Source organism: Colossoma macropomum, unplaced genomic scaffold (genome assembly GCF_904425465.1).
Source record: "Colossoma macropomum unplaced genomic scaffold, Colossoma_macropomum, whole genome shotgun sequence".
Lineage (NCBI taxonomy): Eukaryota > Metazoa > Chordata > Actinopteri > Characiformes > Serrasalmidae > Colossoma > Colossoma macropomum.
In genome coordinates, this window is record NW_023494788.1 from 25857218 (window position 1) to 25873160 (window position 15943).

The 15943-nt window shown below is 37.9% G+C and overlaps 1 protein-coding gene across 11 annotated transcripts in view; it reads left to right on the plus strand.

Annotated features, from left to right (window-relative positions):
• Positions 1-15943, plus strand: part of diaph2 (diaphanous-related formin 2) — a 444886-nt gene that overhangs the window by 283471 nt on the left and 145472 nt on the right. For all 11 annotated transcript variants that reach the window (XM_036568916.1, XM_036568915.1, XM_036568920.1 and 8 more), the window contains one exon: positions 5994-6120. In XM_036568916.1, coding sequence (XP_036424809.1) covers positions 5994-6120 — 127 coding nt within the window. The remainder of the gene's footprint in view (positions 1-5993; positions 6121-15943) is intronic.

Sequence of the window (15943 nt, forward strand, 5' to 3'; positions counted from 1 at the left end):
AAGTTCACACTGTCATGTCCTACCTATCCTGTTTAATTCTGTTTTGCTATTATTTACCAAACTGTTGTGATATGTTGGGGAATGTGGTTTGACAAACTATCAAACAACAAAAGCATACTGTGAAATGGAGAGCTGTATATTGATCATATTTCATCACATACCTGGCACCTTGATCTCATACAGTAACATGCACATTATATTAGGAGGTGAAAATATGCCCCACTTTGCTTTGCTCCAGTCAGTAGACACACCTGTTTATCAGTTGCTTGTGCAACCACCATAAAGTGCTGTGCGGTTACTTAAATGTATGATGTGTTACTGCTCAGATCCAACCAAACAGATGTTGCACAGTGGGTAGGCTTCACCCACCCTTAGTAAATATTTATATATATTATAGCAAAATGTCTATGAGAGAGATTGCTGATACATGGAAAGTTACATCAATCAAATCAAGTGTAAAAAAAAAAAATACTGAAGTAATGAAAAGACTTAGGAATGTTATAGGAATGTTACTGGGAGGGAAAACACATTCTGTTCATCTAAAAGAGAAAGTCTAACACGGCTGAGCATCCTTTGCATATTCTCATGCAATTCATACCTAGAAGAAGATATGCAAAACATTCTAAAATACTAACCTTCTTAATACTAACGTACATAAAGGAAAGAGACACTAATGTTTGTCTCACTAATATCTGACTATTTTTACTTGCCTTAATACGTTTTCAGTTAATTATTGAGATCGTTCTGAGTTTCTAGTTAGTGAACCTGGTCGTTATTCCTGGTTGCTCTATCCTTTCTGATGTATACAAATGAATAATTGATAACTTTAGCTTGAAAAGTAATAAAAAAACAGGACATAGATTGAATTCAGAGAATGCCCCAAGACTGCTTTTGAGCATTGTATATGCTAATATGCAACTTCACAGGTTTAAAATAATTAGCAGCACTCTTGAAAGCTGTAAATAAAAAGGAGAAAGTTTTTGATGTGTCCAGAATAATGAACAGAAAGAAAAGCTGCATAACATTGAAAATGAAGTTATAATAAAAAGAAAATGCATAATTCAGCATGTTTTAAAAGTGTAGATCAAATTGCATGGCAAAAAACTAAATTCAAATAGATTGTTGTTAAATAGTTGTTTTGTGTGTGTGTGTGTGCGTGTGTATGAATTACCTTTTGGTGTACAGTTTGCAGTATTTATTGTATAAGTTATTGAATATAAAGCAAAAAATTGGCATATGGCAAATGATTCTAAACTTCTGAATGGCAAAGTATGTCTGCTTAGGGTTTTTGGTAGATATGGTCAAGAAAGATGAATATAATGAATTCAGTAAACCTTTTTTAGTGTCACTCACCTAATGAAACCCTTCCATCAGGCACAAGAGGAACGAGCTCAGTAGAAGTCAGTATGTTATCGAGCCTTTTCAGTCAGCTGAGAAAATGGAAATGAAGTATAAAATGGAGCAGAGAGCATAGAGAACCAGAAATGCACAGAACAAGAATCCCTCAAATGAGCCAGTAGCTCAAGTTGGAGGATTTGGGTCGCCTCTGATCCTCATCCCGGACCTCTCATCGAAAGGTCACGCACAATATGAGAAATGCTCCACTGGTTTCTAATGCACATCAACAGACCTCACATTTGGCAGCTAATGTGAAACATGCCATATTGCAGATTTGGCTGTTTAATTATGCTGGGAAAAGATGTGGTGAATCACTCTGCCTCAAGGTTTTCAAGCACTTGGTAACACACTGTATAAACTGCTCGTTAAAGACCCCCTCTGGTCAGTATTCTGACTTTTATTGGTTTTGTATGACATTTGCACTTTAGGACACTGAATATGTCAAAAGCATTGGACTGTGCTATCTATGAAAGATTGCGATTTGAAAACTTTTTTCCAATGACTTTATAGAGGGTAAAATATTGAATTGAAGAATAAATGGAGCTAATTCAGAACACAGTTCCAAATTTACATTTCCTGTCACTAGTCAAAAGTCATTAATCACAAAGCTGAAACAAGTATTGTATACATAATGAAAGACAAGTATGCATTAGGTGCTTTTGTGTTGAACCATTTAATGCATGGCCTTTTCAAAGCCTCTGCTTGCTTTCACACCCACTCACCCAAAAGCAAGTATGCATACATACACACACACACAAACACAAATGCACAGGCACACACAAGCCTTTTGTCACTATATCGAATGCAGAAGCAAAGTTGGAATATTTCATTATCATATTCATTTAACAGCATGAAGAATTGCAGTATACTTTCAACAGACTTTCAGCTATTACATACATGTATGAGCAAAATATTTTTTAAATATGATTGTTATTTTGATACCTGAAAGCACAACTAATTGATAAGGTTAGCTTTAGTGTCCAAACAAAGTCACACTTTCAAATACATGCTTCTTAAAAATTCAATATGCAATTGAGAATTTTCAGAATTAAAGTACGGCTGTAATCAAGATTGCCTTTGTCAAGTCCATGACTATGACTAGTTTGAGACTGAGTCAGGACTCGGCCAAAACCAGTTAAATCCACATGAGGCTGAATCAAGATAAAGACACAAAAAAATCGAGTTCTCTTCGAGACCCAGCTTTAACTTTTTAACTGCTTCCAATCCGAATTTCTCGGTCTTTTGTATTGTTTGGTGGATTAATTCAAAGGTGAGCTCTTTGGGGAAATCACTGTAATGCAGTGGCTAAAGTGACTTAATGCTTTTACAAAATGGTGACAACATAAACTATAACATACACTAATTTTCAATTAGTTCAATTAATTTAATTAGAATTACTAATATTTGCAATAAACAGTTCTTCCACGAAGATATAGTAGTTTGTTTAGATTATGCTGTTGTTGATAAGCAATGATGGACTGCTGAAGGAGGACAAGAAATTTATCACATCAGTTGTATATTGCAGTCATGTTGGAAACGTTTAATCTCTGGTCATACAATAATGAAAATATCACATTTTAGTGGTGTTTAATGCAAAGTCTTTTGACCTTCTACAGAGGTTTTGCTCACTAAATGAACACTGGAACAAGAATGCTAATTTCCACTAGTGTGTCAATGCAGTTTCCTGTGTTGTGTTAGCATCAAGCTAAAAAGTGTTACACATTTGTTTTCCTACACCATCTACCAAAAACACACCAAAAAAAATAAACATTTGAAGCCTTTAAAATGTTTGTTATACATTCTTCTTCTTTTATATTGCAGTTTTACAGTGAATCATTCACTAAATACTTCAGTTCAAAGCCTAATATTCAGTATTAATTTATTAGTTTAGCCAGCTTTATCCTGTTTAGCCTGCTATGTTTTAGCCAAGTGGTTTAGAAAATAAGTCAACTCATTGGTTTACTTCTGTCAGTACCCTCGGTAATACTGATAGATGTCCATTTACAGCACAATGGTTTTAGTGACTTGGCACATTAATACAGAATGCAATTGTGGTGAGATGGTCACAGGTTGTATATATCAAGTATTTTACAACAGCACCCGACACAGCCCAGCCAATCAGATTTTTATGACTGGGTCTGTTTTATAAAAGAAATTCTATAATTAATCTCATAGGCTGCGTTCAGTGTACATTCTGTATAGACAGGTTAGAGTCTGCACTTCTGACTCTCTTCCATTTGTTCTGAAGTCAGGAATTGACATAAATCTCATGTACAACAAAACCTCCATCAAATTTAAGTATATATATATATATATATATATATATATATATATATATATATATATATATATATAAGGGGTAGGGGGAAAAACAATTCTTCAATGCATCTCTATGCAGACGTGATCGATTCACAAATGCACAAATGTCAAAAATTGATTTTCTAAATTTTGATTTATAATGTAATGTTGACGGAATGCAAAAGGCAGAACTTGGAAGTGCAAAAGTGCAGCACACGGACAGTCTGTGGCGGGACATAACAAAAACACAACTGGATGAGCCAGAAATCCAACCGGCACCCTCTGCATTAAAAGCCAGGTTATGTGTCAGGAGTTGACAGCCAAAATGTTAAGAAGAGCCATTTTGTCCTTTCAACAAAAATCAGACCACCTTGGCAGTCACAACATTTTATGTCCAATATGTCTCAGTATGTGCTAATGTCCTAGTATAGACTAAAAATATAGACAAAAACGTGGACTTAATTTGCTCTGCTTTAAGCTTTAGCTATAGCCGCTTTCCTCCCATCTCCACCAGAAAACTTTTCTTCAAAAGTAGAACAGTTTCTTGTAAAATGTCTCTCAACGTTCGACTGTTTTACGAGGCTAAAGTCAGCTTTTTATTCTCCAGCTTCTCGTTTGAATTTACTCGTTCCACTTTAAATTCTGCCGGCGCAGAATGCGGCACCATTTAAGGTGGAATGGGAGAATTCGAAAGAGAAGCTTCATTCGCAACATTTAGTGTTTGACACTCTCTTGTTGCAGATTTAACATACTAGGAAACCAACCGCGGTTCTTATAAATGCGAATAAGTCCATTCGTCAACAGATGTTCATCTTAAATCCCTCTCTTTGCCTCTTCGTTAGCTCCTAGCTAGACGAGACTCTCTGCATTGGTATGTGATCTACAGTCTGCACGCCAGCCTTCAGGGTTATAGTGTGGTGAATTAGCAGCGTTTAAGACCATCTACTGTTAAAACAGCGTTAGAACCTGGGCAAGGGCCATACTACAGGGTGTCCAAAAAAAAAAGTTACATCATTTGAGATGTGAATATCTGAGTAACTACATGTCCTAGGCAAACAAATTTAAATAGGCTTCATGTTGAACAATACAAGATTTATTTATCAAAATTCAAACAAGAAATTCAGTGGGATGTAGATTTTATAACCGATTTCACAAAGCTTCACAAATGTAATATCTTCCGATACTGGTGGTCGTCCAGGTCCCTTTGCTCTGCACGGACGGCCTTCCTCTTTGAATTTTTTGTGTCATGTCCAAATCTGCTTTCCAGTTGGTGCATTTTTATTGAATTTTCTTGAAAATGCACGCTGCACACTCCTGTTTGACTGTATTCGAGCATATTCTAACACACAAAATGCCTTTTCATTTCTAGTGAACGCCATTCTTCAACATGAAAAAAGAAAAATTAAAAATTAAACCCACTCTCTACAACGAGACCAAAAACTAAGTTATGGAATCACTGAAGAAAACGGGTAGAATAGCTGTAACGTGATGCGTGGACACCCAATGCCACAGAATTTATGTCACAATAACAGTGCATTTTATCACAGATGAGTGGCAGCCTGCGTCCAAACAAGAGCAGTAAATTAAAGTCGTCCAGTTCACTTGCCACATCACTTCCATTTGTTTTATTAATAAAAGATATTGGAAGTAAATTCATTATAGATCATTACAAATACTTTGCTTTAAAAGTACCAAGTCCTCACACACTGAGAAAAAAGAAATCTTCTATAGAAAAAAAAGATGCATCAGGATGCATCGATAATCATTTTAGACTTGCATCGCAGCCCTCTGAATCGCAATCGAAACGAATCGAGATGCCCACCCCTAATAGGTATATGTATATATATATATATATATATATATATATATATATACATATATATATATGTATGTGTGTGTGTATATATATATATATATATATATATATATATATATATATATATAATCTTTGCATTTTCTTACATCTTTTGAGCCCAAGAGAAGTCCAAGAATGTCTTCAGTCTGAACTTCCGTCAGAGATTAGACTCGAGTACTACATCACTGTGTTACAGTAATGGTTGATGTGTACTGATACGTTTTGCCACACAAACTACAGTCTTCAAAATTAAATTAAAATATCTATCACGCAATATATGAATTTTGGGTTGTCAAGGAAATCAATATGTAACGAATTAGTTCATTATCAGTGGTTTTATGCTACTGAAGTCCAGTAAGATGTCATTTTATTTATTGTATTGAAATGTTAACATTTAACCTCTGAATGACCAATGTTTTGTCTCTCTCTGTCTTTTTCATAGCTACGGGACACAAAATCGATTGACCAGTGTACGCTTCTACATTTCTTGGCTGAGAAGTGTGAGGAAAAGTATCCGGAAATCCTCAAGTTCCCTGATGAGCTAGAACATGTGGAGAATGCCAGCAAAGGTAAGACACTTCTCCCACATGGAATAAAGGGCTTTATCATTACTGAGAGTGAAGTTTGCTTATGTTCGAAGATGTAAGATAAAGCAGCACAGTAGACTTGCACCCTGCTTGTCCACAATGAACAGAGCTGTGCTCTAAATTCAAATGTTTGGGTGATATATTAAGTGAGATATTTAGCATTACCCTTTTCTGTGGCACTTTTTAAATATGTGTTTCAATGTGCTGTTTTGCTAATGGAGAACAAATCAAGGAAAGCTTGACTGTAGCATACAATAAACACTAGTGTTTATAACCTAAGCACCATGATTACTTTTAAAAATCAATGTTTCCTTTTTTGATGTAATTGTTTAAATCTTCAGCTTGATTCATAAAAAAGCATTTCATCATGCAAACTCATCTCAGTATTACAATATAGCAGTGCATCTGGTTGGCATACTTCTTTCTGGCTGGTGTCTTATCTAATAGAAAATAATCCCTTTTAAATTGTGTAAGAAGTGTTGAAAACATCATTAGTTTGTTGATTATTGGGCTTGCCTTGTGTTTGCTTTGTGCTGGAACAATCTAGTCCTGGAGGGCTATGGGAGCACACAATTTTGTTTACTCCAACACACATGATTCAGCTCATAAAGGACTTGAAAATCTGCTGATGATTTGAATCAAGTGTGGTAGACCGTGGAAAACTAATCTGCTCTCCAGACCTGAAACTCCGCACTATTGCACTAATCTAAAGATACAAGCTTCTGACATGCTGATGTTTTGGTTTGAGGAACCTTTTGATAATTACTTTTATTTCATCCATCCACATTTCATGGGGCATGATTTCTTGCTAGCCATTTAACAGATCGTTTATTGTTTTTTTTTTTATTTTTTTAAATGAGTGCCCATAAGGCATTTTAACCCTTAATTTTGATGAACGTATGTTATATAGACTAACCCAAGATATTAGACCCAACCATGTGTGGAGTCTGTACTTAGAGCTATTGTATTGATTGAAATAAAACTTATTAATAGCCAGATAGCCCCTTTTAATCCTAAGTTATGTATAAATCTTCTGTGCTGTAAGTCTTGTGAATGAGCCTGTTCTGTAAGAATGGTATTAAATAGTTTCTTGGGTCGATGAGAGAACTTTAATGAAGCACAGGGGAGCCACATGCATTTCAGTATGGCCGACAGGAAAGGTTAACAGTCCAAATGGGAAGGCAGCTTAGTGTGGATGATGACTACATTTAGTGTTACAGTATGTCTTTCACATAGCGAAATAGTTTCCCATCATGAAGAGCTTCATTGCTGCACCACAAGTTCACTGGGATTTACTGGGTTCAAGGAAAAAGCTGTTTTTCCCCTTCAAATCCATTTAATTACCTCAGTCATTAAAATGTAGGACAAGAAAAATAGCGGTCTGTTATGCATTTGTCTTACAAAGTCTATGCCTCTTTGGTTATCTAGTGACAGTAGGCCTGTATCCTGGCTATGCTGTAATTTCTCCTGTCAATAAACTAATGTCTTCCTAATTCTATCCAATGAATTGTTTGGTTGAACCCCTTGAGGGTTATTTAGTTTGTTAGTTACCTAATTGGTCACCTAATCTAATTTAACCAATTATGTGCTCTGCTGAAGGAGCCAATCACTGTTGAAGTGGGCCGATGGATGGGAGTATGCTCAAAGTGTGAATGCTATGAAGAGAGTAATTTCAGGGACAATCAATTTTTGTATATGGTCGTCATTTAATTAAGTGTGACAGATAAGCAGTTGCTTGATTCAATCCATTATGGAAGACCTACTACAAGGTATAGAAACACTGCTAATGAGAATATTTATATTTAAAGATGAAACTAAAACCATCAAAATGAGACTATAGATGAATAGTATAGGTTAGTCCCAACACATGCTGTGATGAATGTCAGTTTTACAAACTAATGCTATTTCTCAAATTTGGAAGGCACTAACTGTTATGAATTTTGATGATTCACCTCACCAAGACAGTTGGCTTGAACTCATTTTAAAAATTCTCAAAAAAATAAAAGATTTCCAAATAATAAAAAATTACAAAAGTACAAAAATAAATTATAAAAGTTTTTCAAATCAGGTAAAAAAAAATCCCCTGTGGAACTGCATCAGAACTACATACTGCATCTTCCTCTATAAGCATATGAACTGAAGTTCAGTAGGCACTTTTCTTCTCTTTTTCGGATTCTTTTGGGTCTAAATGGTAAAAGCTCAAAAAGGTAAAATATGAGCAACAGTAAAAAGCAGTCAAAATGCTGATTCAATAGATTGCACTTAAGCCCAAAAAGAGAACAATGTGAATGTCTAAATTACACTATTTTCCTCCTTATTTTAGCCATAAATATTATTAAGTAGAAAAAAGAGTATTTGGAAATAGTACATATTCATCAACATAGTACGTAAGTACATGTAACTGCATAGAAATTGAATACTATTGCCAATTTATGGGTCTTACAAGGCTCTCTATGAGTTCTATAGAGCTCTCTGCAAAGAAGCAGGTGATTTAACAGCATCACAGCGGCTCAGGATGAATAATGAAGCTCCAGCCTTCAGAACTTTTACTGACATTTATGTTTCTGTCAGGTAAATCAGTGAGAGGACTATAGGATGTTTAACATAATATACAGCTTTCCTTAACCCTGAAAAACATGTAGTCATCACATCATTCTTTCAGTTTATTTTCCTATATCGCTTTATTAACTTCTTCCTCCATCTCTTCCACTGTTCTGAGGTAACTTTCCTTCTTACTGTTCAAAGATAGGTTTCTTTTATCTTTGTCTTTCTTTCCCCCTACATTGTACTTGCCTGTCTGCAGGAGGAATCAAAGTGCTTTTTTGTCCCTTAAGAATGGCACTTCCTCCACTTCATCCCTGTCTCCCCATCAAAGCAGTGCTTCAGCCCTGTGGGGTAATGCAGCGGAACGCAGGAGCAGCGGTGCACTGCTAACCCCGTCCTGTCCCGTCCTGCCCAGCTCACAGCTCAAAAAGCTCCAGCTCTGGCAGCGGCAGCTCCGTTCTGAGCTGCTCTCTGATGTGCAAGTCATTGTGAAAAGCCTGAATACCCTGATCATGCAACCAGATTGTCCTCATATCCCTGTGAATGTAGATACCTCAGCTAAGCTTTGTATTACAAGCCCCTCAAGGACCTTCTGCAGTCAAGGTAGCATGCCTGGCTCGCGGCCCACAGCATCCGCTGCAGCTGGAGGGCTAGATTAGCAGATTTCAGCTTGTTGCGTCAAGGACTGGTAGAGGAAGCTAGGGTGCAGGGGTAAGGAAAGAGGGAAAGTGGCATGGCATTGCATTGTGTTTGAAGTGCATGTTCGCATTGAATAATCACATCTACAAAGGCAGGGGCTGGCACTCTTAATATACCTGATTGAAAACTGCAATCAGTTCTGCTTGATTTCCCTGTAAAAGTGCTAACTTGATTGGCCGCTACAGAATGGCTATCACTCAGCCTCTGACCTCCGAATCTTCACAGAGAGAGAGAGAGAGAGAGAGAGAGAGAGAGAGAGAGAAAGAGAGAGAGAGAGAGAGCGTGCAAGAGACCGATGAAGGAAGGCAAGCTTGGCTTTTGTCTGTTTTATTACAGACTGACCTCTCCTGTAATCACATTACACTGTACCTTACCCACTGTTAGCTTTATTTTAATTGCCCTGTATTACATTCATGCAATGCTAATGTCCTAGAACTGTCATGACAAGTCCAAATTGAAAAGAGAGCTAATTGCTAATCAATAATAACTAAATCATTGTGCTGTCCTCTCTGAGTTGAGAGACGCACCTTGGCATTTACTTGAATTTGTTGATGTGATTCAGTAAGATGTCATATTAACCCCTCTCAGTTAAGTTGATTCCATTTCTTTCATGTGCTGTTTTGTACTGTATGTAATCCATTAAAGGATCTGAGGAATAAATCAACTTTGTTCCTGTCAGATTTGATTTCCATCTGATATTTCCCCTTAAATGTGTTGGGAATTTCCCTCTCTGTATTAAGAGTGATTTGAGGAGTTCTGTTTACGATATACCAGGCTGCTAAATATTTCATGGAACTCAACAGTGTAATCCACATATATATGTATGCCAGCTCTCACTGTAGACTGCTATAGAGATTGGGGGATGTCGTAGAAGTCCCTTGTTGACTTGTTACCTCTTTCAGATACGCATGATTGCTTCTCTTAATACCTCTGCGCCAGAAGGACTGTGGAGGATGCGTAGAGTTGCCCAGGTAGAGGTCAGAGGCAGCCATGGCCCACTTCCCCAGGCTGAGTTTCTCCCAGCTGGGCTTAGAAACCCTCTCCTTTCCCCTCTCAACTATTAACATCCAGCCCCATCAAGGTCAGTGCTAATTAGAATGTGTGTGGATCATCCAGAGAGGTTGGCCAGGAATGTGCTGAGTCTCAAGGAGGAGCTGGGACATGGGGAGTGACCATGAAATCAGAGTGGCATTGTACTTTCTTCTTTATTAATTCATGCACTTTTCCATCCCTCAGACTGCTCTGTTAAATATCCTTGCCCACAACCACTCGTTCGAGGCTGTGGTGTTGTTCATCGGTTCCTACCTGTTATTGATCGTCATTCATCTGCAGATGGACATGGTTAATTAAACCAAGTTCTTTCTGACCCAGGAGTTTACTGAAATAATCAGCAACCCTGCCTTGGTCAACACATTTCAGAGCCTATTTTTGAAGATGGGGAGAACCTTGAGTAAACCAAGTTAGGTTTAAGAATCCATGGGACTCATCTGCTCTCTTTCTACTGTCGGCCAATGCACCTTCTTGACTTTTCTCTACCAGAATCTGTTTATCAGCACTGCATTCTTGTTCATGTTTAATGCTCAATGTTACTCATAACGGGGCCACAACAACAAAATCAGTCAAGCTGAGTGCATGCCCTCCATGAAGAAAATGAATCAATTTAAATGTTCAGGTGTGTGGCCCACCATATTGTCTTTGGCTTTTCTGTAATGCAGATGACCACGGTCTTGTTTATTAAATGCATACAGAATTAATTTATGAGGACTGGAGCAGGGAGGAGAGCACAGAAGGCCTTCTGGCTTTTGGTAACCGGATGAATCAGGCGCAGTTTTTCATTGATTGTATTCCATGCTGTAGAGTCCTGGAACACAGAGGTCATAAACTGTGTGTCATAATGATTCCTGGAAAGGTCTCTTGTGTAAAGTGCTGGCTTTATATCAAGAAACATGCAAGGCACAAGAAGCTGTCTTTTTAATGCAGTGTTTCTAGATATTGGTGGTGGTATTGAAGTCACCAAGCGGTCCGTGCATACTGTGTTTATTTTTGCTGGAATAATGGAGAATGTTTGTAACGTGTCTGATCCTTGCAGCCATCTTCAGCTCTGGCATTTCTTATTTATTTTTTTCTTCTGAAGAGAAGGAATCTAGGAGTCTGTCTCTCCACACCAGCGACTGCCACAGTTAACTAAAGGAACTTGCTGACACACAGTTTCAGTGCAGAACAATGAGAAACTCATTCATTTCACAGAGTTTCTGTGGAAACATTCTTCAACAATGATCTCACTTCTTTTGTAGTGATACTTAATCTGAAACACAGTACTCTTCTGTCTAGCAGTCATTGTCCTTCACATACAGATACAAAGGAGATCTAGCAGAGCCACATAATGTCATCTCGTATTTTAACTCTATAAAGTTACATTTCCTTCATTTGCAGTTGTGTGGATGTTGGAAAGATTCCGGGATGAATTCTGGCCTCTAGCCAACAACTATTTTGTAGTGAACCCAAAATGTTGCTTTGCCATTTGAAGTTGTTCACAAGATACAATATCTGTGCCGCCAGTTTATTAGGTTTAGTATTGGCTAAACTGTTCTCTGACATGTAAAAATAGCAGAACTCTTTTTGGTGCTGTAAAGAAACATTAATAAAAGAGCCATATACAACACTTTTCTATCATAGAATAGAACCATTTAGTAATGCAAAGAACCATTTATGCAAATGGTTATTTTAGTTGTCACAGTTCTATATATACAACATTGCCTGTACTAAGAAACTTTTGACGAACCACTTTTCTAAGTGTGGTACTTTGTACTTACATTTAGATTTACAGTTCTAGGAAAAACCCTTTATTGGTACAGAACCTTTGTGTACTGTGGAGGATTTTCACATTTTAAAAATGTTCACACTCTCACAATCTATTGAATAATTCTTCAGGGAACCTAAATTCTTCTTGGTTATTTTATGAGGCACACACACCCGATGGCAAACTGTGACGTTTAGAACAAGGTCTTCAATTTGTGGCATAAATGTGAAAACATGAAAAAACCCACCTCAACAATTATAGTAATTTATGCTAGCATCCTTATAAAGTTCTAGTAATTTGTCAGCGCCGAGCTAATCACGATTTGCATGATGATGAGGCTGAAGTTAGCTTCTTATTCTAATTTTCCATTCTACCTTAATTCTTGCCGCTGTTACATTACTTAGTGCTATGAAAATGGTGCAGCTATTACTGGCGCATTTAAGGTGGAACATAACTTTCAAATAAGAAGCTAACTTTCCAGTTTTCCACTCTATGTTTCAAAAATGTAACCCTTTGGATTCAATGCAAAACTTTACAATGAAACAAGAGTAGTGCTATGATTGTAGAATTTAAATACAAACATAACTCTATTAAATAAAGATTAACTAAAAATTACAGACATGCATTTTTGGCTGGACCTACCAATGGGCTGGCCAAGAAGAGGCAGTTTCGCCAAAGTCCTTATAGAGAAGTCTGTTCACTCGGCGGCCATCTTTGCAATGCCCCGGGCAGTTATTACCAGTGATACGAGAACAGGCTCCTATCTCTTTGAATGAGCAGAGGCCTGAATGCTTGTTACCGCAAATTACAGTTTCAAAAACATTTTTTAAATCACTGATAAAATCTGACAAAAACTCAAGGGGGGCTTTCCCTGCTTACTGCATAACTAGAAAGCTGATTGGCTCTTTTTAGTAAAGGGCGGGACCTTCTCTGCAAACAGAGGACATGTTGAGCATTCCCATTCATATTTCGCTCTCTGTTCGATTTTTGCAAACTTTCACCAGCAACCTCACTGACCAGTCACAGTCCCACCAAGATAACGGAGCAGCTGTTTCCCAGCAAGTACAACTTTTCCATAAGCACTAAAAGGATCAGAGTCTCTAAAAGCAGCTCAAACTGGGTTCAGACTGAGCTACAAACATCCAAGTTGAATGATGAAGCTATTTATGTTACATTCATTTTCCAAAATGGACAGTAGACCAGTGTCACCACTTGTCTGTTCTGCTGGGCGTAAAGAATCAGATCTTAATTGCTCTTAAAAACATTCCGCCCATTTGATTTGTGCTTTGTTTAGTGTAGAGCTGCATTTCCAAAATCAGCTCAACTCAGCCAAGATCCCAGCTGTAAGTTAAAGTACTGGTAAAGTTATTGCCCCTGAAACAAGGTGGAGAATCTCTTCGTTCTCCTTTCTCTTTTCCAAAGTGGAAAGCATCCTGCATAATGTCACAGTTTGTCCATTCATTTTTGATGGGTCACGTTTAGTGTTTAATAGTCTTAAGGCTGTTGCATTTCATGTGGGTGTGTATCCTTGCTTAAAATATTATGTTGTGGGTTTGCCACTGCCACGACACAGATAGTTTAGTGCGAGATTAGGGAACTCTTGTGGCTCCTTGTCAGCTCTATTTCAGCCGTGTGATCATGTTAAATCGGCATTAGTGGAGAGCGAGCCACGGGAAACAAAAGACAAAAAACACATAGCCAACATTAAGTGTGGCCGGGTTTTATCACTAGGGATGAGCATTTGTTATTCTAATATTCAAATTTGTAAACAAAAAGTTTGAATATCAATGAGAAAACAATTTCTTTTAAACTTTTTATCTAAACGGAACACTTTGAGTTAATTAAAATAAGCGACCCAGAAGCAAATGGGGAAAGTATCCCATTATTTGCTATTTAAGTGAACTTCTAACAAATGGTAGTTAATACAGCATTCTCTGTTTAAACTGTTGCTTAAGTAGCATTCTTTCCCACTCCAGCTAATGGTGTTTTCACTTTCTCAGACTCAGACACTTTCTCTTTAGATTGTGAGATGGTGAGATACCTTTTAAATGTGAGATTTGCTGTTTAAGATTGGTACAGATTTGTTTGGGGGTTATAGTTTGAAAGAAGTAGTAATTTGTAAAGGAATATTTTTTGAGTAACTAGCCCACTACTAGTCAGTAATGGGTCAGCTACTTATTTTGGAGCATAACCATAGTTTTGTGTTCTTGGAGCAGACCGTGTGTCTAGCTGAAAACTTTGTAAGGCAAATTTTGGGCCATATATTTGTGAGCTGGTTAACTTCCCTGTGGGGTATGTTTTATTATATTGCTGCCCCATGCTCTCAAATTGGCTTGACTGTAAAATTGCGCATAGTGCTACAGGCTTTATAATAGTAGTACTGAACCTAAAAGTGTGGGGTTCGAGGGGTGTCATGTACTGACAACTGTGTCCCCTTCACTTTTAAAATGACTGCTTCACCCCTGACATTATTTACCAAAGTTGGTAGAGAAGAGGGCATGCGGCCTGGCGGTTCAGCAAAACTAGGCTTGCCTTCTCTTCTGCTTTTTTAGTTCTCAGAAATTATTAGGCCTTTTCTGAAGGACCTGAGGTTCCCCCTGCACATACCATATATATATTTTCATATATCAGCGTCCTGCGGTGGTTGTTTTCGATTGACGGATAGAGCCAAATTGCGGACTACAATTGGTAATTGTTTACCCCCAAGTGTACCTAAATGGTAAGGTGTGCCTGATAAAATGGACAATGAGGGTAGGAGAGCCTGGCAATAAACTACCTCATAAACTGATGGTTCTGTTTAGATTGCAAGACATTCTGGGTTAAAGTCAGTTTAAAACATTATAAATCGTTCCACTTTACATAAGCTTCTTTCCCAAGGACGCTGTTTGAGTAAGCGTAGATATAAAAGCACTGTTGGTGCTGCCTGTTGGTGCTGAGTAGTCTCTTTTTGGAAATGTCCCCGCCACCCGGCTTCCGTCCTCCACCCGGCTGCTTAGAGCCGGATAATTAAAGATTGATAATTTCCCCGGAGGAAGACAGGAACAGGGAGGGATCAGGAGTTCACGAGTTCTGTCTCGGTGAAGCGAACACACCAAAAATATATATGGTGTTAGTTAAGCATTAAATGGGGTCAGGTTAAACGTAGCTGGGGGAGCTGATGTGGGATGAGTGAGTCTCAGTGAGAGCTGCTCTCACCTCTTCTCTCTGCCACTGTATGATAGCTCTCATTACCTGACTGACGCATATAAGAGTGGCCTTGATTTATCCTGCCATCTCACAGAACAGTGCTGTTAAATTGCGTTTGTGTCAATAAAGCTGGCTCTCGTCTGTGGACGAAAAAAGTAATATTGAGGATGGTCAGAGATGGCTGCATCAACACCATCTGCGGTGGAGATACTGCAGCACAATTTCCGGCCTAATGTAGTCCTTTCCACTGGTGAACAATTGGCGGTGGTCATTCAGTAGTCATTGAAAATGTGTTCCTTATGTTAGTGTTTTTGCACCCCTGATCCTTGCTAATAGAGCCAGAGAAGCCTGAAGAGAGTGTCATTGGCCAATTTACCTAGTCAACCCTCTGTATCTATTATCCACATACATTTTGCAGGGACAATGGAGTGATAAAGCATTAGCCATTTCTGGCTGAACAGCTAAACGCTACTCATGGCTACATTTCCTAGAAAAAAAATGCCTTTCTGCAAAGGCTTACAACCAAAAAAGAGCCATTGGTCTGTTGTTTTGAATTAATCTTTGACTCCTTGAGTC